Source organism: Ambystoma mexicanum, chromosome 2q (assembly GCF_040938575.1).
Source record: "Ambystoma mexicanum isolate Mex_15411 chromosome 2q, UKY_AmexF1_1, whole genome shotgun sequence".
Lineage (NCBI taxonomy): Eukaryota > Metazoa > Chordata > Amphibia > Caudata > Ambystomatidae > Ambystoma > Ambystoma mexicanum.
The window spans coordinates 1008514171-1008541195 of NC_090924.1; the positions used below are offsets into that span (position 1 = coordinate 1008514171).

The following is a 27025-nucleotide window of genomic DNA, read 5'->3' on the forward strand; positions in this document are numbered from 1 at the left end:
TGATGCTGCTGACCCCATCCCCATCTCCTGCAGAGTCCCACAAGGCTCCTGTGTCTCCCCCACTTTGTATAACATATTTACAAAGCCTCTATTTGACCAACTGGACCGTCTGGGTGTCACCTATACAAATTACGCATATGACACCCAGGTACTCCTTACCATCAGAGGCAACTACCAGACAGACGTCACCCGGATAAACGAGATATTTTCCATCATTCAGGCATGGATGGCCTCCCATGGCCTCTGCCTGAACGATGAGAAAACAGAGCTCCTCCTTGTCGGCTCTCTCAGCAACCTTGCAAAATTGAATCCCAAATACAACAACATCGCTATCGATGGTCAAACCATCCCCATCGCCAAAAGCGTAAAAACGCTTGGTTTTTACCTTGATGCTAATCGCAACCTCTCCAAACAAACTAACATGATTGCCTCAGCCTCTGCTTACACCGGCAAACTTATCAGGGCCAGTAGACCTTTCCTATCCTCCAACAGCTGCCTTACTCTTGCAAGAGCCCTTATACAATCCAAAATGGATTACTGTAACAGCCTGTACCTAGGTGCCAACCAATCCATAATCAATAAACTACAAATACTTCAAAATAACACACTACGCGCAGCACTCAACATTCCCAGACGGAAGCACATCTCCACTGCCAGGAAATCCTGCAAATGGCTCTCCTTCCGACAAAAAATCGACCTGAAATCAATCTGCCTCACATACAAGGCCTTAAACCACTTAGCCCCACCTTATCTCACCAACAAATTCTCCATGAAACTCGCCACTAGAACCACTAGATCCTCCAATGCCCTTTGCTTGTCCGTACCCGGATTCCTCTTAAAAAGAGCTGGAGGAGCTAGCTTCACAGTACTTGCCTCCCAACTCTGGAACACCTTACCTCTCCACATTAAAACTATCGAGTCCTTCCAGCTCTTCAGGAAACATGTCATCAGATGGCTCCTAAACAATGAGTAACCCCACCATAGGTTACCCCACCATAGGTTCAAATTTATGTAAATTCTGTAAATTGTCGTTCTCGATTACTGTAGATCCTCCCAATAAGGGAGTACCCTGCCTTTGCTCTAACATGTCTGTATACCTTGTAAACTGCTGTAATTGGAATCTGTATGTATCACAACTATGTAACCGTCTTCGTAAGCGCCCTTCTACCTCTGGGTTTGGAGCGCTATACAAATAAAATAAACAAACAAACAAACAAACTCTGCCTAATAGGACACTTTCTCTGGCAGCAGAATCTCTGGACAATACCAGCTGCTTTAATGCAGCATTCTCAGCCTTAAGATTTTGAACTTCAGTGGTTAATTCTTGAATGCCTTTCATGAGGTCCTGGATTGCGGCTTCCATATCTGTCTCTGGATCAAGTTTGAGGTGTCTCAATCTGTCACAACATTCTCCCTTTCTCACCTGTTTCTCCTTTCTTGTGACCTTCTTGGGCGTAGCTTCCTTCTTTCTTACTGTCTGGGACTTGTATAAACCTGGACGCAGGTCTTCAGAGTCCAGCGTGAGGTTGTAGCCTTCCGCTATGAATCGTTCAGTATCCGGGCGAGGAACCAGGATGGAGGCGAGTCGGTTCGAAAGGAGTCGGGCTCTGACTCCCGACTCCTAGCACAGGGATTTTCCAGGAGATACTCACGAAAACAAGGTAAGGGGAAAGGAATAAAAGAGTTCCAGGAAGGAAGGAAACAAGGTATCAAGGAGAGTGCGGAGTGAACTTCGGAAACGCACGTCTACACTACACCAAACAGTAGCATTGAGACGCGCGGTGCTGCGGGGGCATGGCCTTTTTCTAGGAAGCCGTACGTTGCATGAAAAGTCTGGTGTGCCGCGCTGCGAAAGCACCAACCATGACGGAAGGACCGCGGAGATTACACCGCGGTGCATCATGGACCATGAAGTCCAGAACAGGCAAATTCGGCGGATCATGACATAAACACACTATTAATGAACAGTGTGTGAATACAAATGGAGTAGGCGCACTAGCAGTAGTGTTTTTATTTTTTATTTTTTCTACGATCTCTAGTGCCTATTTCGCATAAGTTTTTTGAAAAATGCACTAAGTGCAGCCGAATTAAGCTCAGTGCAGGACCCACAGCAAGACAAACCCCATTCCCCACATTGAGGAACGCTCAGCCTGCATCGGCGAGTGCCTCCCAAGGTAGTGGAGACAGGATGAGAAGCCCAGAGGGAGGCCGGGCTCTACACCCAAGAGGATTAGGGGGTCTAATACAGTGTGGGCCCGAGGACCAGGGGCCTCAAGGAGCAATGCCATAAGTGGGAGGAGGCGAAGAACCAAGAGCCAGCAGTGAAGAGGGAAGGAATGCCCCAGACGGGCAGCAAAAGATCAACCAATTAAAGCGGTATCATAAGGCCTGGCCCCCGAGCTGAGGGGGAATCCTACACATCTCCTACAAGCCGGTCAAGTGGCATAGCGAGTAGAGCGCTCGCTTTGACATCCGTGCAGAGCCTGCTAACGCAGGTTCGAATCCTGGCGGGGCCAAACTCAGCCTTTCATCCTTCCGAGGTCGATAAATGAGCACCACACACCGTGGGTGCCAATAAGCAGTGCTCAGATACCCGAGGGTTCGTAGCGCTATATAAATGCCAAATTAATTATCTCAAAGGCGGGACCGGCGGTGTGCCCTCGAAGGAACTGCTAGGAAAGCACAACCAGAATCTAGGATCCCAGGCTACCATGTCCAAGGCAAAGAGGAAAGACACTGCCGTCGCAGCAAGTGGGTACAGGAAGCCCCAAGACTCTAATCTCCAGAGGATGTGGGGACGTGAAACAGTGTCTCCCTGACAAAGGGAGGCAGATGATGATCAACCCGAAAAAGACAACCCTCCACTACAAGAGGCCAGGGTGGAAGTGGTCATAACGATGTTCCTCAAACAGTTTTTTACAGATTTTGGTGACAAAATAACAGAAACAGTACAAACACAGATAGAAAAGATGAGGGAGGACCTTGCGGAGGCCCTCAAAGGCAACAAAAGGGACGTCAATGAGATTGAGGAAAGGGTGGATAGCAACGAAAAGGCAATCCAAGACCTTGCGGATGATGCCAGGAAAGCAGACACCCTCCTGAAACAGCTCGCCACAGCGACACACAACCTGGAAATCCAGGCAGAGTACCAGGAGAACAGATCCAAGAGATCTAATGTACGCATCAAAGCTCTGCCTGAGGAGGTGTCAGTTAAGGACTTGAGAGGAGCGGTATCTAGCATCTTCTTGGATCTCCTAGACCCAGATGGGAAGGAAGAAGTCTGCATCGACAGGGTACACAGAGTGGGGCTGCAGAGAGGGGAACCTGGGGCCAGACCGAGGGACGTGCTGGTGGTGATTCATGATTACTCTACAAAAGAAAAGATCCTGCAGGCGTCAAGGAAGGTCTACCAAATACTATATAATGGGACACCCATTCTTCTTTTTCAAGATCTCGCCCAGGTGACACTAATAAAGAGGAAGTGGATGGACCCAATTTTGGAAGTCCTGAGGGACAAGGATATAAAGTACAGGTGGACCTTCCCGTTTGGAGTGCTCTTCGAGAGGCAGGGTAAACAGAGAAGGAGAGGATGCTACGAAGAAGGAGTAAGATTACTGGGCATCGACGAAGAGGAACCCAGCCCAAAGGAATGCACAAGCAGTGCCAGGACATGCCTAGAAGCTAGGAATGGTCAACGGCCAAGGACAAGAAAAGCAAGAAGGAGGGCCAACAGCCCGAAGAGCTGATAGAACATTCGAGGTCACGGCATGAAAGTAAGAACTTAACATGGGGGAATGGGAATCGTAAAGTTAAACTAAGAATAATTGGGACACAGGGGACAACCAGCAAATTGGAAGCCTTTTGAGGGCCTTGAAGATGATAGCAGAAGGAGGTCCTGTTGTGAGGGTAAGTAGGGGGAGAATATCTTGGAAAGGTTATGGAGATACCTGCAGTTGCTTATGCTGGGGACAGGAAGGGGCTCAATTCTCGAGGGAGAGGTTTAAGGGGGCTAGAGGCCGGTTGAGCTACCCCGGCACAGGTGAGGTACAGGGGGGGCAGGGAGGAGAAGGGGTTAGTGTTACGCTCACCTGGTATCCATGGAGAAGCCACCCAGCCCTGGTTGGATGATTTGCCCTCTCGAACCCTCTCCTGGTCCCTTGGTAAGGCCTCTGGTTAAAGATGGGTCTGCAACATAGGAGAGCTGGATTCAATACCAGATTGTCTTTATGTTTCCCACCTCCCTTGGCCTCAACTCCTTCCTCCCCCTTGGGCCTTCTCCTCACCTTAATATTGTAAAAGGTGGATTCTCTGTCCTGCTCCTCGTGGCAGGGGCGCGTAGATGTGGGGGGCGAGCAGCGACCAAGTTACTTCAATGGTGCAAGCCCCCTGTGGGAATCCAGGCCTGCTGCAACTCTGTAGGTTTGCTGCTGTACAGTCTTTATTTGCAGTTCTTATGTTCCTCTTAGTTCGAATAATAATGTCTTACTTCTTTCCTTTTGGGTATGGAAAGGTATTTTGGTGTTGTCATGCAGTTTGAAGTTGAGCATTGGCCGGTAGGCGAAAGCGCGGTGTGCGCGATGCTGTTCGGTGAGTAATGCGCGATGCGTGGCGCTGTTTCGCCTTTTATATTGCTAACCTATGTCTTTTCTCCCCTTGCAGGTTGCGATGTTCCTCGCCGAGCACCGTGATGTTCCAGCAATGATACTGACCAGGAGATGACTACCCAGGTCACAATTGTGTGGCTTTCTTCGTTCAGGAGAAAACGTGAGTAAACACTTATTAATGCTGTCTTTCTTCCTCCTCTTTCCAGGTTATGGTATTCCAGGATGCATGTGGTGCCGGATGATGGAGTTTGTACCTTCAGGTGAGTGGAACTGAAGTCGGCAATGGATTGAAGACAGGACACCATTCCAGGTAAGTTTCGTAGTGTTCTTTCTCTCTCTGCAGGTCCTTGGTTTCAGGTAAACTGGCATCAAAGAACTGGACACAGTGAGCGTTACGCTGCCCACAGCAGAATAACACGAAGCGTGTTCTGCTGTTTGGGTGTGGTTTAAATAGTCTCAGGTAAAGTAGTCCAGGTAAAATAGTCCCAGGCCTGCCACACCCAAAGTAGTCCAGGTAAAGTAGTCCCAAGCCTGCCACACCCAAAAGACTAGACCACATAGCTCAGTTCCTTGTAACTGAGCTATGTGTGTGCCTATGTTGGCTGAACCCCCCAAGTTAAATAGTCCCAAGTAAATAGTCCCATTCTAATGTTGGTCTTAATGATGGTTATGAGCCTGGCGCCAAAGGCGCCAGGACTGACTCCAAGAGAGTCTTGGATAAGGTTTTAAGGCCTTTGCCCTGGCCCTAACTGGAAGGCTGACTTGCCAGTGAGGGCCAGGGTTAAGGGTCATGACAGTTAGGGAGCGTAGGGGAGGGAAAGGGTGTTCGGACAGGGCGGCCACAAGTAAAGCATGACACAGTTAACCTGAGGGATGACAGAGAAAGGAAGTAGGCTTAAGATCATCTCCATAAACATAAATGGCATAAACTCCCAGACAAAGAGGGAAGCTGGAGCGATATCTAAAATGGGAAACACCGGATATTTTAACTCTCCAGGAGATGCATGTCCAAAGGCAGGACAGAGACAGGGTGAGAGTAAGGGGTTATCAGCAGGTGTATCAAGGGAACGATCAGTTCAAAACGGGGAGCGGTATTGATAGCCCTCCGAGATAACTTAGACCTAACAGTTGAGGGACTGGAGAGGGACTCTCAGGGGAGGTACATTGCACTCAACCTGAAGACCCCAGCAAGGGGTCCACCATTGCCAAGGTTTATGTCCCCAATCAAGGGCAGGACCACTATCTCCAAGTGACACTGAACAGATTAGAGAAGTTTGCAAAAAGCCCACTAATACTCACTGGGGACCTCAACCTAGCATGGGTCCCAGGCAAGAATAGAAGTAAGAGGATGCAAGGAACACAGGGAGGGCCCTCAAAGGAATTGGTAGCAAAAATAAATGGGCTGGGGCTAGTGGAAGTCGGGAGGGAGTAAGTGGGGGAAAGGGAGGGGTACACCCACTAATCACACGTACACCGTTCATCATCTAGGATTGACTATGCCCGGGTGTCTAGAACCCTGCTAGGAAGGGTAGCGGGAGAGAGGTGGGAGCTATGGTCCTCTCAGATCATGCACCTATCATACTACACTACAGAAGGAAAGGGGGACCACAGGGAACCTGGTCATGGCGGTATCCGGCCAGCTACTAAAAGACCAAGTGCTGAGGGAGGAGCTAAAGTCAGGCATAGCAGAGTATTTCGGGGACAACAAGGAAGGTGACAATTCGCAACAGATTAGATGGGATGCTTTTAAGGCAACCATCAGGGGGAGGATAATAGATAATAGCAATGAAAGCAAGGAACGATGGGGAGATCCGATGGGTGGAAGAAGACCTTAAGGAGTGGCTGAAGCAGTTGATGTCCAGGATGGGGGTTTGAGGCGAATGGGGCAATTAGGAAGGAATATAGGGCAGTGGGAGGACAGCTGGAGATGATTCCGGCACCTTCAGTGGAAAGCTCCTTACCTTATCTTAAACAGAGCTACTATGTTAAGGCGAATAGGGTGGATAGACTTCTGTCGAGGATGCTGAAAAGGGGGAAAAGGCAAAAACAATCCTGAAAATCCAGACAGAGGGACGAGAGTATAGTACAGACGTAGAGGACATCATCAGGGAATTTGGGAAGTTTTACTCAAATGTATACACCTCCGAGGGGGCATCACTGGGAGAACAGGAGGATTACCTAGCTAGCAGGAACCCACTCACAAAAATCACTGCTCAGGAGCGGCAGGCACTAGAACAGGAGATAGCGGGAGAGGAGGTAAGGAAAGCCATCATGTCCCTACCTATCAACAAGTCCCCGGGCCCGGACGGGTTTTCAGCTGAATTCAATTAGGCCTTCAGGGAAGTGCTAATCCCATATATGATTCCCCTCTACAATGAAATAGGCAGAACAGAATCCATCACTCTGTCAATGGAGGAGTCAAAGGTGGTCCTAATCCCTAAGCAAGGTAAAGATCCCTTGGCCTGCACCTCATACAGACCAATAGCAATGATAAACGTAGATAGCAAGATATATAGGAAAATAATGGCGAATCGCCTAGAGGATAGTCTTCCCTGGCTGATCTCTCCGGAACAATCAGGCTTTATAAGGGGAAGGCAAGGGAGCGATGACACAAGGTGGGTAGCTCACCTTATAGGAAAGGCCAGCAAATAGGGATTGCCTGACCTCATTCTTGCCCTAGATGCCGAAAAGGCTTTTGATAGGGTCGAATGGGAGTTCTTATTCCTTACGATACAGAGAATGGGATTTGGGAAGGGGTACATGTCTAGAATAAAGGCCAACTACAAAAACCCAAAGATACGCCTGGCCATAAACGGCCAGCTATCGCCCCTGATTAGGGTCCAACGTGGCACGAAGCAGGGTTGCCCTCTATCGCCTCTCCTCTACACGATCAATCTGGAACTGCTACTTTATTCCTTCAGGGAAAACAGTAGTGATATAAAGGGAATAACCCTTGGGGGCACAGAACACAAAATATCTGCTTTTGCGGAGGACATGCCCCTAGCCATACAGGACCCTGAAAACTCCCATTCAGGAGGGTGACAAGATTGAAAATGAACACCCACAAATCAGAACTATGAAACTTGACAGTCCCTCCACAGATGGAAGCAACAATTAGAAGGGAACATCCGTATAGATGGGTGCAAAAGAGCCTAAAGTACCTGGGGTTCCACTTCACCAAGTCTCTGGACACAATGGCTGCAGCTAACTACCCGCCTCTCCTGGAGTGCATAAACGTTACATGGCTGGGGAGAATCAGTGTGCTTAAGATGGCAGTGTTGCCCCGGCTTCTATATTATTTTTACCACCCTTCCAATACAAGTGCCCCTGACCTTTTTTCAGGGCCTACAAAGACACACAGGGAGGTTTGTGTGAAACCAAAAGAAGCCGCGTTTGGTAAGGCAGGTAATGATGCCGCCCAGGTGGCCCACGGGGGGAATGGGACAGCCGGATTTTAGGGTGTACTAGTTGGCGGTGCAGATAAGGGTCCTAAGAGACTGGCTGAGGGACGACCAGGGAAAGCTGTGGAGGGCAATGGATGAGGAGATGGTAGGGGGAAATCTAGAGGAAGTCTTATGGAAACCCAAGGTTGACAGGCTGGGGTTGGGATAGTGGCAGGAGTGGGGGAAGCTTGGGATGAGCTGGTAGCAAAAGCGGACTTCACAATTTTTTCATCCCTGTGTACCCCCATTTTGGATTACCCACAGTTCTCGCTGGGGCGGGGGGACAAGGGCTTTCACGCTTGGTGGGAGGGAGGGTGCCAAAAACTGTGGGATATGTTTGAAGAAAATGAGATCAAATCATTTCACCAATGTAAAGGAGAAAGGGAAAGGTTTAGGTTTATCCAAATACGACACTTGGTGATGCTGCCCTCAGGGAGTGCAGGGGTGACCAGGGACCTGACCCCATTTGAAAAGAAACTAGCATTAGACACAGGGAACGCCCATGTAGTGGTGGTCACATACGCGCTGGCCAGACAGAGGGAGCAATAGGGTCAAGATTATAAATGACCAAATGGGAGGAATCAACAGCGCAGGCAAAACAGGAATCTGAATGGCTCTGACTCTGGAGACATTTCGCTAAGCTGACCAAATCCCTACAAACTCTGGAAATGTGGGTAAAGCTGATGGTGCAGTGGCACGTGACCCGGAAAGGCTGCACAGGTGCTACGAGTCGGTATCAGGGACGTGCTGGAGGGAGTGTGGTGGGGATGGGACGTAGGGCCACATTTGGTGGGAGTTTCCGAAGATCGAGAAGTACTGGGGCACAATTTATGGAGCTCTTGACAAGTCCCTACAGATAAAAATCAGGGAGAACAAGGGTCTGGCATTGCTGGGTATTGGGGACTATCTAAAGGACCTACCCATAAAAGCTGATCAGAAAGTCTATGTGATAATGTTGATGGCAGGGGCACTTACCTTAGCCCAGAAGTGGAAATCGAAAGCCCCCGCCAGGAGCATGAATGGGTGGGAAAAAAGTGAAATTTCACGGCACTGGGGTGGGAGACATACTCGCTACAAGGACACCATCGGAGCTTTCTCGCACACTGGACAAGGGTGATGAGATACCTTCAACAGGCGCAAGAGGGGCCTGGTGCCTGAGGAGAATGAGACTACTGAACTTAGTTTCGGGGGCAACACAAACTCAACAGGAGATCAACAGACTGGGATCACACTGGGGATAAGTTGAAACTGGTTAAGTTGATATGAAAGCCGACAGCAGGAGACTGGCGCCCGGCCTATCCCAGGGGGTTTGGGGTCTATGGGGAATGTGGTTCATGGTTATTCATTGTTTTGCTTTGTTGAAAATCAATAAAAACATAAGTTTTAGAAAAAAAGAAGGGTGTTGAGAAAGGGATTAAAGGCCATACAGAACAGCTTGAATAACCAAGTGGTAAAAAATTGCAAACGTCAGGCTTTAAAGAAAAAGCTTAAGAACTACTGCAAAATTCATAAAGCAACCCTCTTGCAGGGTAATGCTGAGATCATGCTTAAAACTTGGCCATAGCAAATTCATTGAATCAATCTCAGTCCCTTGGTCAACAGAATGCTGTGGGTAAAACATTTTGAGGATGTGTATTCCTTAAACACCCTCCACCTAAAGGCCCTACAGAACGAATAGGCTGAACAGGAAATTGACCAATCATATTCTTAAAGCGGATCCAGAAATAATCTGTGTATTGATTCAGAAGGCTAAATCCTCAGGGTCCTCTGGACTCAGCGATCTTACAATTGACGTCTTAAGGAACGACTCGAACACTTGGTCAATTATTATTTTGCTTTTTTTTAATTCAAGTATAATGGATAGTGGGTTGTTCCCTGAGACATTGAGGATCCTAAGAACTATAGGCCAATCAACCTGTTGGATGTGGAATGCAACATTTTATGCCCAGTCTGGTGTCATATTTCTTTAGACACCGGACTGAGCATAACTTGTCTGAAACTCTCTTACAGGGTATGAGGCAGAGCAGTGTGGTGAACTTTGCCAATATTGCCTTACTTGTCAATTTGTCATTATCTGGCCAGTTTATAAACATATTCAGCACTAGATTTACGTCCTATGTCTTAGTGTATTTGGGTAATGGTGGTCTCAATAGTCTTACCCTTCTAAGGAGTCTTCATACAAGTGGGTGTTCTCCCACTGCCACGTTCTCTATTTTCGAGTGGCCGGCTGATATGGCTGATCTACACGCATTTACAGTTCTATATGTCTTCCCTTGCGCTGCCAAAGCTGCTAAGAAATGTACAATCTGCGTGACATCTGCTCTGTTGGTATGTATATGCCATTCCACACACCAACTAGTCCACTCTGCCCAGGCCAATCTATAGGCCTTTCTGGTACCTGGTGCCCACTCTTCCTCGATACATTTGCCAGCCTCTCCCCGAAAGTCCTGGTTTCTGCCAGAGATTTTGGAGATCGCCTACGCAATCAGTCTCAACTCTCCGTCCTGGTTCAGTAGGTGATATTCTCCCAATGGATTCTGAATCATTTCTCTGAACTGTGGTAACACCAAAGGCTTCTCGATTGACTGTTCCAGAAGGTCTGGGAACCATACCTGACTCCTCCATTCTGTTGTTATTAGAATTACTGTCACCTGCTTTCTCCTGACCTGCGCTATCATCCTCGGAATCATAGCGAATGGGGGAAAGGCGTATTCCTTGCCTCCACACTTGTAAAAAATGTGTCTGTTGCCGCCGCTGCTGGATCGGGCCTCCAACTGAAAAATCGCTCCAGCTGAGTGTTCAGTCTGGATGCAACAGATCTGTTCTGCATGGCCCTTTCAGTTCCATCAAGGCCTCGAAAACTGATCTGTCCAGTTACCGGTCACTGGTGTCTCTCAGATGTCTTGAATTCCAGTCTTCTATTACGTTCTGCAGACCTGGAAGATATTCTGCTGTGATGCTGATCTTGTTTTCCAGACACATGTGCCAAACATCCTTTGACAGCTCCGATAAAACCTTGGACCTTGTCCCGTCTAACCTTTTTATGTATCAAACTACTGAGACGTCCATCTTTAATAGTACGCAACAGTTAACCTTGTCCTGGTCCAGCATCTCACCGTGAAGGACCCACCAGTATCTCTAGACAATTGATGTGGAGCTCTAGCTCCTTTCCTGACTACCTGTCTCCTGTTGTCATCTCTCCACAACGGCTCCCCAGCCCCAGTGGCTGGCATCCGATTCTCTGATGAGTTCTGCGGGTGGGCCAGATATCACTCTCCCGTTCCAGGCTTCCATGTGTTTGAACTAGGGGTGTACCGAACTTCGGCTTCGAGTAACTATTCTGCCGAAGTTCGGCTGAAATACAGCTATCTGGCTTTTTGGCAGAATAGTTTCTGTGTAATGACTCGAAGCCGAAGTCCACTTTCTATGATTAGCTGCCTTCTCCCTGTTTGGGAGATGACAGCCAATCATAGAAAGTGTTACAGTGTTCAGGCTGCAGAAGCCAAATAAGCTGTTTGCTTCTTGGCTTCTGCAGCCTGACCACAGAGGAAACAGCCTCAGAACGTGTTGAAATAGGAAGTGGGGGAAGGGAACAGTTTTTCCCTTCCCTCGCTTCCTATGCCAACGGACGGGCTCCAGCAGATGCCATCAGCACCCGGAGAGACCTCCATGACCCACAGGTAAGTGAGCCCCCATCAGCACGGTGAGGCCGCGGGGGTGCCCGGCACACCCACGGCCTCACCACAATAATATTGATGATGGTCGGGCCACCGGTGCAAAGACGGTGGCCCGACAATGCTCTCCAATGTCCCCCACCCCCTCCGTTGTCCCGCAATGTTCTCCCATGCCCCCCCCTCCGTTGTCCCGGAATGTTCTGCCATGGCACCCCCCACCCCCTCTGTTGTCCCGCAATGTTCTGCCATGTCTCCCCACCCCCTCCGTTGTCCCACAATGCTCTCCCATGTCCCCCCACCCCCTCCATTGTCCCGCAATGTTCTGCCATGTCTCCCCACCCCCTCCGTTGTCCCGCCATGCTCTTCCATGTCCCCCTCCCCCTCCGTTGTCCGCAATGTCCTGCCATGACCCCCCCACACCCTCCGTTGTCCAGCAATGTTCTCCCATGTCTCCCCACCCCCTCCGTTGCCCCGTGATGTTCTGCCATGTCTCCCCACCCCCTCGTTGTCCTGCAATGCTCTCCCATGTCCCCCTGCCCCCTCCGTTGTCCGCGATGTCCTGCCATGTCCCCCCACCCCCTCTGTTGTCCCGCAATGCTCTCCCATGTCTCCCCACCCCCTCCGTTGCCCTGTGATGTTCTGCCATGTCTCCCCACCCCCTCCATTGCCCCGTGATGTTCTGCCATGTCCCCCACCCCCTCCGTTGTCCGTGATGTTCTGCCATGTCCCCCCACCCCCTGCGTTGTCTGCGATGTTCTGCCATGTCTCCCCACCCCCTCCGTTGCCCCGTGATGTTCTGCCATGTCTCCCCACTCCCTCTGTTGTCCCGCAATGCTCTCCCATGTCTCCCCACCCCCTCCGTTGCCCCGTGATGTTCTGCCATGTCCCACCACACCCTTTATTGTCCCGCGATGTTCTGCCATGTCTCCCCACCCCCTCTGTTGCCCCGTGATGTTCTCCCACGCCCCCCATCCCCTCCGTTGCCCCGTGATGTTCTCCCACACCCCCCCATTTCACGTGTACAGTTTCTTTGTATATGTGCAGAATTTACATCAAGGTCTCTGTGTGTAGCATAGTCACTGAAGGGTACATCATTCTTACATGCGTGTTTTTGTATTATGAACTGGCACACTGGGCTCTTTTCTGCTGTATTTCCACATTTTCCCATAGGAAAAGGGTTAGGCTTGATGAAAATGTGTAATATGGGGCCAATTTTAAAATTATTTCCAGGGCCTCTTTGGGTTGTGCAAATGCTCAAATGGGGTTGAAAAGGGCAGCTCAATGTGTGCATCCATGATGCGTGCATTCACATGCTCTTTACCGTCTTGCGAAGCAGTATTTCTTATGTGCTGGAAATTTTATTTAAAAAACCAACTATTCGGCTCACTATTCGGCTTTGGCAGAATAGTTTTGCTAACTATTCGGTATTCGGCCGAATAGTAATTTCACTATTCGGTACACCCCTAGTTTGAACCACCACCATAGTTCCGTCCTCGCCTCGGCAGAGATCGTCACCCTTTTTTCGCACGATAACCCTCTTCTCAGATATTAGATCTTCAGGTGTTGCAAAGCGCTGTAATGTAGCAGCCCCTGTAAGATCACCTGAATGGATGAAGCTAGTCTTCCCAAGAGTCTGACTGACTCTCAGAGTGCCAATTCTTCCTTCGCTATTATTGAGCTGATCTCTTTCTTGATCGTATTCACTTTGTACATCGGTAGACTGAGCGTGGCTGTCTTCGTGTCCACTACGAAACCCAGGAACTCGATTGTCTGCAACGGCACTAACACAGATTTCTCCCAGTTTATCAGAAAACCTAGTTCCTGTAATAACTGGGTTGTCTTCTCCGCTTGTTCTAGAAGTCATTTCCTGCCCTGACCCATCAGATAAAAGTAATCTAAATATATTATCAGCATGATGCCCTGCTCCGTGAGATGAGCCACTATAGCCCGCATTAACTTCGGAAAGGCCTAGGAGCTGATGCCAGACCGAATGGGAGGCATATGAACTGCCATTTCTGGCCTCTCAACCAGAACCGTAGGAATTTCCGATCCTCTTGTGATACTGGGATCGTCAGATATGCATCTTTGAGGTCTATCCTGACTAACCAGTCTTCCCTCTGTAATACATACCTTAGCAGATGGATACCCTCCATCTTGAAGTGCCTGTATACTAAGATTTGTTCAGGTTCCTCAAGTTTATCACCGGTCTGTGCTTCTTTTTGCCCTTGAACAAGAACATATTGCTCACAAACCCGTTCAAGGGGTCGGCCACCCGAGTAATGACGCCTTTCCTTTCTAGCTCCGCTATCACCTTGTCTAGCAACTCTTCGTCTTCTCGTGTTTACCTTATGGGCCTCGGCGCTTCTGTTTGTATCTGTTATCACCAGAATTCTAGGTGGAAACCTTGCACTGTCTCTTCGACCCATGCATCTCCTTATAACTCTCTCCACTGTTCTAAGAACTGTGCTGTTTCCCCCCTACCACTGGGGTCCCTGTTATCATCAGGTGTTTGTGTAAGTCTGTATCTTGTCTCACCTGTACTTGTCTGCTCGCCTATGTGGCTGCCTCTCCAGCCTCTACCCCTATCCCTTCCACTAGACTGGAAGAAGGGGTTGGGACGGTGCTCCTCTTCAGTTGTTTCTATTATTGGGGTTGGTCCTGTAAGAGAAGAATCGGCTGGCCGAGCGGCCCCTACCTCTGCCAGCCCTCCCGAAAATCATGTGGCCAAAGACTCTCTTCAGCGATGCTTGCCCCTTATCTATCATGGCGTAGGTATTAGCAAACTTCACAATTTCCTTGATGAATGCATCCCCGAACATCTTTCCCTTACTGCTCTATGTCGACTCAGCTGTTGCTGGCTTGCTCTTCTTGGGGTCTATCTTGACGAGGATAGACCTCCTTTGTTCCGTTGTTAGGGCGTTATTGCTCTCTGCGCCCAGCCCGCTAAGATTTCCGGGTCCACTCTTTGCTCCGGTTGTCTAGCCTCCTCAGCCATTTGCCACATTTTTGCCAACGGACACAGGACATCTAGAAGCTTATCCTGGCATGACCTCCAGGATCTATCTATTCCCTTCTTGAAGTCCCTGCCGTAGTGCCACATGAAAGACATCTTCTTTTCATCTATATCTGGCGTTTCCGCTGTGTTCTCCGGCACTTGGCGCCTGAGGCATTCTGCCTGCAATTTGCTTCTGGCCTCCTTTGACAGCGAGTTACGGATTCTCTTTTTTATATAATTTCCAATCTTGGCGGGGGGGCTCCCACTCCGCTGACCTGGGATGTATGAGTGAGTCTGGGTCAAATACTTCGCCCATTTCCTCATCCTCCCTCTGTCATTTCCTTTTCTTGGCAGCCTTACGCCTGTCAGGAGGGATTGGGAGGATGTATCACGCTCTCCTGAGCTTTCCTCTGATGTCTCGTCCCATTCTTCCTCTTCTACGCCCTCTCAATAGGACCCATCATCTGTATATCCCATGCCTCTCCTCTCCCAAGGCCTCACTCTCCTTTTACCACCTTCCTTCTTGCATGGTGTGCCCGGGGGGGTTTGGTTGCTGCAGACCTTTTAGGGCCTTCTTTCTTCCCCCTTACCCCTCTCAGAACTTCTCTGGGGCTTCTCGCCTCAGGGCTTCCATCTCCTGGAAGAACTTAATAAGATCTCCCACCAAGCACCTACCATGTGACATTCCCCCAAACCTGTTCCCAGTACACACTGTACTGCTCTGGCTTTGTTGGACGCTGTCTGCTGGTATGGGGCTCTTCAACCTCTTTGCTGGAGTTGTGCATCGTAATGCTGGTGAGTTCATTGCAGGGATCTTGGGCCTGGTCCCGTTTTACAGTTGCAGCTAAGTGGGTCGTGGCTATCAAAGTACCAGTTTGACTTGGGTCTGTGCCCGCTTAGCAGCACTTAGCATCTTCTGCAATGACAGCTGCTGCCCCTTTAAAAGATATTATGGGAACAATTCCCAACCGCCGACTTGCTCTTTGTCGGTATTATGTTTGGCCACTAGGTGGCATGCCTGTGAATATCTTTGCTGATCCTTCATGTCAGCTGGTAGTGGTTATGGTCCGATGCGCTGCCGCTCGTTCTCTGCTGACTTTCTGAGTTTGATGTCAGCTTAGCAATCGATCCTCTCTTGGAGCGCTACCAACCTGCTCCCTCTTAATCTGTGCAATGACTACTGAGTGTCGGAATCTCGCAGGGTCCCGTCGCCCTCAGTGTTGTTTCGTGCAGCAGTGCCCCCTCTGTGAGAAGGAGGACATTGCACCCGCTGAAGCCTCAGGCCTTGTCGCGGGACTGTTTGGTATAATTAATACCTCTAAATATTGCGGATATGCTCTGCAACTATTCAACGTTTCTCGCACACGCCCCTTTAACAATATAAATTCCTTTCAACTATTCCATCCGCAATAGTACTTATCTGGCTGCCCGAGCAGTAAAGAAAGAGGAAGGACACACAGATGTAGAGGAAGATAAGGGACATCGTGACTGGTGGAAAGTGTCACATGGTTTTTCATAGTCATAAAACAAATGGACTACACAAAAAGACATTTATCTGGGAAATGTAGTTTTTTATTGTACTTTTTTATGAGTTTGTAATTGTTATATGCTGCCTGAGTTGTAAGTAAAGAGAGAAAGCATAATCCGACCCACCGGACTTGACATAGAATTGGAAAGCACACCTAAATTCGAATTAAGCCTGCAAGCACTCAAAAGCAGTACAAAATGCTGGATGCACACTTGAAAGCACACCAGAGAGGAAAAGAGTCTTACATTATTTGTTTTCTTTTTGAAGCAGGGCATTAAGAAAGCAGTAGAGAAGCAATCAGCATGAGGCACATCAAGATGCATAGTGCAGATAGTGCAGAGATTTGAGGTTTAAGATTAGGCAGGTAGGGATAGATGCAGACAACAATTTGAGCAGTCATAATGTCCAAGGAAGGTGGGTAGACCAATGCAATCCATATTGCTCCCCAGGGAAATTTGAAATTATCATTTTGATCGTGGACATAGCGTGCAGGGAACCAAGATTGTGTGAATCATTTGGGAGTGTTGCAGAGTGGCTGCAGGGAGGGGTGCTCTCTCTAGCTCTGGACAGGGCTATACATGGACCTTGGTTGGTGGGCCGGCTCTCTCACCTGCCGGCTCACCGATTGGCCTTAGGAGGGTTAAAATAGCCAATAGTGGCAGCTGCATTCAAAAGGGGAGTTGAGGCACTAAGGTGCTTGGAAGGGCTGCAGTGGCAGTGGCTGTGTTGGTAATAAAAAGGCCTTGAATGATAAATAGCCCCACTGGGCCACAAGGACAGTTGGACTGCAGCACCAACTGCAATAGCGTTGGTTAGCACACAATTGTGGGCAGAAGCAATGTTGTATAATTCAGGCATACAATTATGACCTTAGTCAGTGAGCATCAAAGAATTGCGCAATAAGCCTAGCAGCCCAGCTGGGCTTACCTAGCATTGCTGAAGTGTCAATTTGATTGTGCCGCCTCATGGTCACAGAAGAAGTGATGTGCGCCTGCAGGCGAAGGCAGGTGGTGGTGAAATGAGAGTGTTTTCACCCCTTTAGCTTTTCTGTTGCAAAGCACTCTGGTTATGACCTCAGGCATACATGAGATTGTTGGTGGGGACCGAGTATTGGTTCATTATGGTAGGTTTAGCCTACACTAATCACTGTGGCCCAGATGGCTTTAAAAGGGGGCTGAGCCCCTCTTCTGAGCAGATCATGCGAAGTCTGCACAAGGAGTAACAAGAAGAACTCAGCATTGGACCCAAAATGAAGGTACAGTCTGCCTTACAGCTTCCGCCAGTGAAGGAATGCCAGGGTTTCTGAGAGGGAAGCAAGATCCCTCCCGTAAACATCTTCCAGGGAACAGAGGGAGATACTGAACAAAGAGGGGCCTCCAGCAGCTCCAGAACTGGTACCCAGCCGGCACACAGCGTGCCCTGCTAGGCTCTGCAAGCAAGCTTCCTAGGTGGGAAGTGCCAGACAGTCTCTGAATCAAACCAAGGACAAGGCCGTTGCCTGCAACACTCTTCTCAGCTTTGGGCCGTCTGCCTTAAAGGACGACACAAGCCCAGTGAAGAAGCTAGGAGGAGTACAGCGACAAGCATCAACCTGCATCCGCCTAAAAGGACATTTTCGAGCCAGTAGAGCCCCTCGAGCTGCAACTGACTGCACCACTAACTGTTGTCATACCGCTGTCGCTAACGTCATCCGAGGCACCTCGACCATTTGCTTCAGACACTCCAACCAGCACTGAGACGATTCCTGACCCTGAGCCGCCGTCTAGGGCAGCCTGCCCGTCCAGACTCGTTTGCCGAACTGCCTGCCGTCTGAAATCCGCAGCTGTCTCCCGTCTTGAACTCTGTCGCAGGAGCTGCAAAGAGCCCTGAAACTGACGCGACCGCGTCTAGCACCAAGAACTTCTACAAACGCAAGATACATTGTGGTTCTGTTCCTCTGGTCCTTCTCTGAAGGCCCCTAGTGACATTTTACAACCCATTGCTCTTCTTGTGTTGAAACCAAGTATCCTTGAACTATTGAGATTAATTACTTTATCGACTACCTTCCTGTCAGTATCTAAAGTGCATCCCTTTTCCTTCTTGGAACTATCTGTGTTCTGCATTCCATTACAGGGTGAATTGTATTTTGTAGTGTGCTAGAACTGTCAAATAATAATAAAGAAGCTATTTGTATACAACCTTGACTGGATAGTCCATTTTATCATTGGGTAGTAATTGTATTATCGCTGTGTTGCATCTAACCAACGATCCACGACCTTGAGGAGAAAAGCCTGCCGTTCCGTCCACGTTACCAAGATTGGAAAGGAGGTTTATAGTTTGCTTGTGTTTCCAATCTGTTCATATCCCTTCTGGTGTACTCGAGGTGTGGGGCTGATTGATGGTTTAGAAACCGATATTCATCCCCCGACTACTGGTGCCCTGGAAGTTGATTTGTCACAGTAATCTTGGGGATGTGGGCTTTGAAGTAGAGGTTGCAAATGATGGTGAAGTCGAGAGACCTTGCGCTTGGGCCGAGTTTGGGGACAAGACATCCGAAATCCATCTCCGTCAGCCATTTTTTAATTTGGGTATGTTTGCATGCCTCTCAACGCATGTGCTTTTGGAGGGTGTCATCCGCCAGGGAAAGTGTTCACTCACCCACGAAGCTCCTTATCTATCCATTCACTTCATTGGACTCTCACCAACCCAAAACAAAATTGTGTGTTATGATATGATATTGCATTTATAAAGCACCTATACACAATTGTTTCAAGGTGTGACTGTTTTCACCAGGAAGGACTTCCTAGGAAGCATTTGGATAGTGTGTAATTGTGAACTGGAGATTATGGGAATTTTATAAAAAAAGACAAGTTATTGGATGGATTATAATAAATAAAATAATATTAAACGAATTGTGTGTTTTGACCTGCCCTTTGGACTCGAAAGGTTGAGTGTCATGAGTTTGGTGAAGTGCCCAAGAAAGAGGAACAAAGTTTTGGTAGAGCGGAAGTTCCTTAAAATGCAAGCTTGCCAAGGGTTTCAGGCCCCCACAGAACTGCCCTTAGCTTGATCTCCATTATCTTACCACACTACACTGTTGCCCATTTTTTGAGAGGGCAGCGGCTGTTTTATTTTGATTGTGCAATTCTTTCTTTCATTTAAGGATTCTAAAGTAAATTTACACCGACATGGGATCGGACCCAGCGATACAAAGTACTTTAAAGACACAAGAAGTTAGACAAACACTGTGTTATAATATGTACCAAAGTAAATAAATGTGGCACACAAAATGTTACTTCCTCCTCAGTAGCGATCATTTACTGGTGTCAAATGCTTGTGTTGCACTCACGTATCTGTTTTTTTTAAGTGGGATCGAAGAAACAAATGACGGACCAAAGTAGAATCTCTCGCCCTCCGACTATAAAAACCAGCTGTAGAACAGTACATAATCTGGCGGCCATTTTAAAGTGTTTTTAATTATTTACGAGTAACATCACAAATAAACACCGCGTGTGTGCGTTTATTTTTTCTTTCGAATAATCTTTCTGTAAGGAAGTGAACTACTCAATAAATATGTTGAATTTCGTAGATATACTAAACCTATGTCCGTTTTAATTTAATTTAAAAAAAAATCTTTATCCAATGACTCCATGCTTTCCAGTGAGCTGCAACTGAGTTCTTCTATTCAGTTTTTATGGAGTAGCGGTGTTCCATGCCCCACTTTCATAAGTGTTTGGAAAAGTTGCTGTGCGGGTTTCTACACCCTGCTGTGAAGGGCTCCCATCGACCTACAACTCCTCCACGCTGTTCTTTTCAACACTGTTTTTCGACGTTGCCGTAAAGACGTCTCTGAGTCCTGCAGCCCTTGCCTAGTTGCCGTCCTCTTGGATTTAAGACCTTCTCTGCAGGTGGCGGTGTTTGTGGTCAATGGTGAAAATGAGTAAAGAAACCAAACAACGTCTGCAGCAGGTCTTCAAATGTGGCCAATTCGCCATCCGTTGGGGCTTCATCCCAGTGGTGCTGTATCTAGGTTAGTAGAAATGCTTCCCTTCCCCCACCTCAATATCTGTGCATTTCGGCCAGTACAATTGTACGGAATGAGAGGAATACGTTGGTTTTGGAGTCCCAGTAACAAATCGAACACTTGTCCGATAATGTATCACTGTATTGATTGAAATAGGGGATCTGTAAGACGCTAAGGACGAATTTACTGTATGCACCCCCACGCTGGCGGTAGTACCACACCAGTGTTATTTTTTGTGTTCTCATTTTTCAATTCTCAGCCTTAGTTACAACCAGTCGGGTGGCTAAAATGCAAATTGTGGAACCTAGAGCTAAATTATTCGCTTGAATAAATGGTGTCAGCCTTGACCTTGGTTAAATAACAGTTTTACGGCAGAGGATTCCTGCAAACCCCCATAATGATCGTGATATTTTGATTGATTGATTGTTTACTTGTATAGCGCCTATACACAATGTGTAAAGCGCTTCAAGGAGGGAGGGAACATGGGAGAAAACAAATTACATTCTTACAAGTCCTTGAAACAATTCAGAACGTGAAATAACTATCATACTTAGCCTGGTGACATTTCTGATAGTGCAAGTGCTGAAACATTTATGGAGGAGGAGGGGGGGGAAGAAAAATGGGAACAAACAAGCAGTAACATTACTATGCCCGACGACAATTGATGTAGTGCAAGTGAAAAAACAGGAGGAAGAGAGGGTGGAGTGAGGGGAGGGACAAAAAAGTGACTTGTTTGGTCTGGTGGCGGTTCAGACTTGAGCAAGATGGGGGGGGGAGGGAGAGGAACAAGTAGGGCGGGGGGCAGACAGGCTGCTATCAAAGGTCAAGGGACAAATGATAGGAGTAAGTGCCAAATGGCATGAGGGACAGAAAGAGGGGGAGGAAGAGGGGATAGGAGTAAGAGAGGGGGGATAAGACATGCAGCCATCAAGCATGTCTATGCAAGGATATGAGGTATCAGAGTGCAGAGAGGGAGAGAAAGACCACACCAAAGGAGTAACGGGAAGAGAGGGCAGGAGGGTCATAAAGACAAATAACAGGAGGGCCATGGGATATGGAGGGGTAAGGAGAAGATAAGGGGAGAGAGGAGGAAAGGGGGCAAGGGGACAATTCCAGGTGGGGAGGGGGGATGAGGATAGCAACACGGAGCATGGAGGGGGGTAGGGGGACAAAGGGGAGCAACACAGAGCAAGGAGGGGGGACAAAGGGGAGCAACACATGGCATGGAGGGGGATGGCGTGTGGGGGTCTCCCAAGGCAGGTAACTACAAGATTACCAAAGTAGTCCAAAAAGGAGCGTACACCAAGCAAGAAGTAACGCTGTTTATGCAGGTCCAGACGCAGCTGGCAGAACACAATTCAAGCAGCGCAGTGCACTTATTCAGACACGCCCTGTCTTGTTACCTTAAACCTAGCCCAGCTACCTGAGGGTTCGGTGCGCATTACCAAACCAACAAACTTGCTAGCTGCACTACCACTGTTAGTTGATTTTTTTTTTTTTTTAATTTTATCATTTATTTGTATTCTGTATTTTAGCACTTTCCACCTCTCCCTGGCACTTGAGCCTTCTCAATGTCACTGAGCCTAGTAAGATCGTTGTTCCCCTCCCTTGCCTTGTCGTGCTTTGAAACTCTTTTGTGTACGAACGCGATACAAATAAAATATCAATATCAACGTAACTGAAATAAGAGAACTATCGGCACCGCCTACCGTGGCTATACACTTTATAGGTCTGAACATTATTAGTATAAGCAAAGTTAGCAACACTGTTAAAGTTCTACAAAGCTTATTGGTGGGACTATGGTCAGTCCTTTGTGGCTCCCTATAAGTTACTAGTTGTTGATGGGTGTTACTAGTTGGTGATGGGTGTTACATTCGTTCGTCCTGCTACCCCTCCCCCCCGAGACTAGTGCTCATCTAGCTCCCTCACACCATCTCAGGCATTCCAGGGATGTAAAAGCGCTGTAATGTAACACACACCAGGCTCTGGAGGGCTGTATTCGACTCTGCCCCATCCCAGGCCTGGCTCCTACATATGTACAGTGCAAAGCTACATATTAATCTCCTCCCATTAGCGGAACTATTCATAACAGGTCATTTTGCCGAAGAGAGGGAATCAAGTACATTTCGTAACTTCAGATTGTCGTTGCAAGGCAGGCTCTTATCGACCTTGGGACTTCAGTTAGCAGCTTCAGAACTGTACTGTGTACATTCTCGAAGAGGGAGGGCTATGGATACCCATCTCTGAGGCCTGTAAGGCATTCCATAGCTTGGCTGGTTGCGGTCTGTGACATCTGCGTTCATGGCTGTTAGATGTTTAGGGCAGTCCTTATGCCAAATCATTAGGCCAGTCTTCCTGCTTCAGATGTGATGTATCTCAAACCAAAAGAAAGTGCAGAATCAGAAAAGTACCAGGTAACAATGGGTGCAAGCAATCTTTACCCCTCCCCCCCCAAAACCTCCCACATGACGTCATGAACCTTCCCACACCACCTCACAATAACAAATAGTACATGATGTATTTGTGATGACCACCAGAACTCTTAAATGCCAGTGGCCAGGTCTCATGAGACACACACCTTGAAAGTATCAGTTGGACTCCTTTCCCAGGGACTCCAGTTCCCTGGGAACGATCAGCTTGCAACATTTACCCAGCACACTGTCATGGCCGAGTGCTTGAGAAATTCAAGTGTGCCCCGAATTGCAGGGTACGTCAGTGTTAAAACCTCAAGTGGCTTACTTACCTGCGGCCTATTGGATTCGATGGCTATTATATGGGTAATATACTATACTCCCTTGGCTACCCAGTGCCCTTGCCCCATTGTCTCTATTCCCCCAACTCCCCCCTGGCTGCCCCACCCCACTTTTTTCCCGCGAACTCCTCAAGCTACACCAGCGCACATGAAAGAAGTTGCATGGTGCGACTGTAAATGATGATCCCCCTCCGCTTATCCTTCATTCACGCAACTGATAGGTGCGCACCCATGTCAATGTCAAACTGTTTAAAGTATGGTTGAGCTGTAGAGAAACATTTCCCGGCATGGGATGGACTACAAAGGATCTCCACCTCATCCTAAATAATGCCTTGAGGATAAGGGGTTGGTTGTGGCGGTTTGGCGGGGGGGGGGGGGGCAGAGGGCGATGAACATTCCTTATTTTCCTTTCCATGGGTTACATGATCCACTACATGAGGCTCTGTACTTTTCCAGTGTATGTGCTGTATGTTATTTGCTACCCTCCCAGTCCTATATTACCAACAAGTTCAATTTCATCGTCCCAGTGCTTTTCTTTTGAAGCCTCAGCATCCATGACCGGAAACATTCCTTAGTCCACGTCCTTCTTCCTCGTCCAGTTACTTTACCTTTGCTTAGGCATCCATCCATGGCAGAACCTTTCTTGCCTCCACATTCCTCTTCCCGTTACTTACTTTTGAGGACCTACCTCCACTCATGGGAACTGTTTTCTAACCACTCCAGTAAGCATACCTCCTAAATGGTATCTGGCCATTGCATCTAAAGCCATTTCATCTAATGCCATTCCATCTGATTTTCTTTCCATCTGAAAAATGCATTTAGATGCAAGGAATTTGATGCAATGACCATAACCCTCCTAAACCCATTCCTCTTCAGTTAAAATGTGCCTTTCCTCTGGAGAGGGACCCTGGTCCTCTTGCTGCTTAGCTGTGAGTTGCCAAGTTTTCTGGAAGGTGTGGTTACTCTCCACTGCAAATGGGTAAGATGAGGGGAGAGCAGCCTGCATGTCTCCTAGGCCCACTTCTGTGTGATGGGGCACAACTTAGATTGATGTTGCTCTGGCAGTTTCTTGTTAAGAAGATGCTGCCGGGAGTGTGGAGCCAACTGCCGTTGCCCATGATGAGAAATCATACCGCACCTATGCACCGGTGAGGGGTACCGTGCTGGCCTTGTGGCCCGCCTAGTGTCATTGATAATGTTTGTATTCTGGACCAAGCGGGTGGGCGAGGACCCGCTTGCTCAGTTATGCCTGCCACGTGGCACGGCCGCTATGGAGGCGCTGCGTGGCAGAAGAAAGTGAGCGGGCCAGCTTCAGCCTGCATGATAACTATGGACTGGGCCGAGCAAGTTGCGTTGTGTACCATTTTGCCCATGTTCCACTGTTAGTCTGGAGTCATGCAGCCGGTCAGGGCTGCGTGGCGCAGGTGTGACAATGTGCCTTGTGCTGTAGGGGGACCCGGGCAGAGAAGGAGGATATTCCTGCTCTGTCTGCCTCTTCAGGTAGCAGAGGCATTTCATTACTCCTGCAATGCCAACAGGGGCAGCATGGGTGTAGGGAGAGAAGGACCTGCTTTTATTTTAAGTGTTGCATTTCTGATTAACAGGTGTGTTTTAACCAGGTGGCTTGCTGGCTGCCATTGAGCCTAATTGCAAGTAGGTTCAGGTGTAGGTAGGAGCAAGCAATGGTCTTAAAGAGCTCTTGTATGCCTGGTAGCTGGTAGTTTGTGGCTGGACTGAGGTGTTTGTGTGTCCTGCTGCAGCGTTGTGTGTTGGTTATTACTGTTTTCCCTGGAGCCCTGGCTCGAACTGGGAGTAAGCATACTTGCAAATGCAAGCATGTGGAGATGTTTGGGGAGGATTCTGTTTTCTGTTGCCCCCCTTGTCCAGGGGCGGAAGAAACAAAGGCATGGAAAGAAGGGTCATGTCTCTGATCAGAGTGTAAGAAGGATTGTCCTCAAGACTGAAGAAAGTCCGCTCTCATGGGCAGAGAGTGGGTGTGGCTTCCTCTTCCCTTGGTCGTCCACCTCACTGGAGGTCGCTTGAGGAGGATGGTGATCCTAGAGGCAAATACCTTGACAAGACATTCTGGGGAAAGTGCTGGCGCAGATTGAGGATTACATAGGGTTCCACCCTCAGGAGGTTCCTGCAGCAGTTGGTGACTCTAGAAGTCAGTCAATTTACGAAGTTGCCCAAGACGGGGTTGATGCTGATTCCGGTCATCAAAGACAAGATTATGTCGGAATGGTATGACCTGGAGCGGATTTCCATGCCTAGTTTATATGCAAGATGTACCTTTTTGAAGGGGAAGAAGTCTCTTTGCCGGAGGTTGTAGATCATAGTTTGGCCACCTTGGTGTGTCGGTGCCCTATTGCAGCAGAGGAGGTGGCTGTGCCTCATCCCGTAGGTTAAAAGGCTGATGCTGCCTTAAAAAAGTCTGATGTTGGGGCACCTCTTGCTTTGAGAAATAATACTTATGCTTTGTGTGCTGCCCAGACTGTGTTGATGGGCTTCCGGAGGCTGGATTTTTCAATTATATTTGGGACTGATTGTCTGCCCATTTTGAAAGACCTGCGGCTCCAGATGCAGTTTTTGTTGGACCTCTCTTTTGATGTGTTGGAGTCGGCCGCAGCTGACCATGGGGGCTGTGGCTTCTGGTAGGAGACACATTTTACGTGACTGGCACTCTGAGGGCTCCCAGGAGGTGACTGTGTTAAAACTGCCTTTTGAGGTGGCCAAGTTCTTTCAGGACTGGCTGGAGGAGGGTGTGTCCACTTTTTAAAGCGGACAAGCAAGCGGATAAACTTAGACTCAAAACCAAGTGGTTGTATTCTCATCGGTCTGAATTCCGCAAGGCTCGAAAGCTGGGGTCTTCTTGCCAGTCGCGGCACTGGAAGCATATGGTGCAGCACTAAGTCTCAAAGTTCTTTCTTCAGCGCGGCATAAGACCTGACTGTCACCAGTAGTCTGCTGCAGCATTTCTGCGACGCAGTGGAAGATGTCCTCTGATGTCTGTGCCGCGCCAATCTTGTGGTGAGACTTGAGTACAAGATGGACTTTATGGCACATCTCTTGCGTTCTCGAGCTGTGGCCCTAGCATGCACGCCAGATGCTGGCCTTGAAGGTGTTGGACAAGAGGGTGCACAAGTCTTGCAGGGGGCATGGATTCTATTCCTGCGTCTTTTTTTGTTCCGAAGGGTCTAGTGAAGTTCCGCTTGGTTATGGATTTGAGGCACTCAGTAGATTTGTGACCAAACTCCTTTTTTCAAGATGGGAGACTCTGCAAAAGATCATCCTTCTGGTGGGGAGGGCGGGGGACTGGTTGGCATCTCTCGATCTGCAAGATGCCCATTTCCACATTCTGATTCGTATGGCGCATCAGTATTTGTGGTTGGTAATGGGGAGGCATTCATTTCAGTTCAAGGCTCTACCATTTTCCCTACGACCAGCCCCACAGGTTTTTACGATGGTTCTGCTCTGGTGGTGGCCTCATTACATCTGGAGGGGGTGCAGGTATTTCCCTACGTGCACGACTGGTTGGTGAAGGCTCAATCGAGGTCTTTTTTGGAAAAATGGACGCATACAACGTGTTCCCCTCTGATTGCTCTGGGTTTTTTGGTCCATCAAGCGAAACCCAGGTTGGAGCCCTTGTAGGATTGGCTTTTGGGGCATACTTTCAGACTGACCTGGTTTGGGTGCTGCTGCCATTGGATGGTACAACTATTCTTCAGGGGTTGCTACAGTAGTTGTGCAGGATGGAAGTGGTATCCAGCTAGGATGTTGGTCGGGGCTCTGTCATAACCTGTGTTTGTGGTACCACGGCCACAATTTCACTTGATCCCTGTGGTGGTGCATCAGCTTCACAGGATTTCAAAGCGAAGCTGACGCTGTCTCAGGCCCTGACAGCGGCGTTTTTCTCTGGTGCAGTCTGTCCTGATCACGCTTACCACAGATGCAAGTGGAGCATGGTGGGGAAGCGACTGACATCTCGCTCACCAGGAGAAGTGGACAGAGAAATTGCAATCCCCC

The 27025-nt window shown here is 48.5% G+C and overlaps 1 protein-coding gene across 1 annotated transcript; it reads left to right on the forward strand.

Annotated features, from left to right (window-relative positions):
* Positions 1-20025: 20025 nt before the first annotated feature.
* TOMM7 (translocase of outer mitochondrial membrane 7) lies at positions 20026-20258 on the forward strand. Its single transcript, XM_069648334.1, has one exon. It carries the CDS (start codon positions 20151-20153, stop codon positions 20256-20258), a length of 108 nt encoding a protein of 35 aa, XP_069504435.1. The 5' UTR covers positions 20026-20150.
* The last annotated feature ends 6767 nt before the right edge of the window (positions 20259-27025 follow it).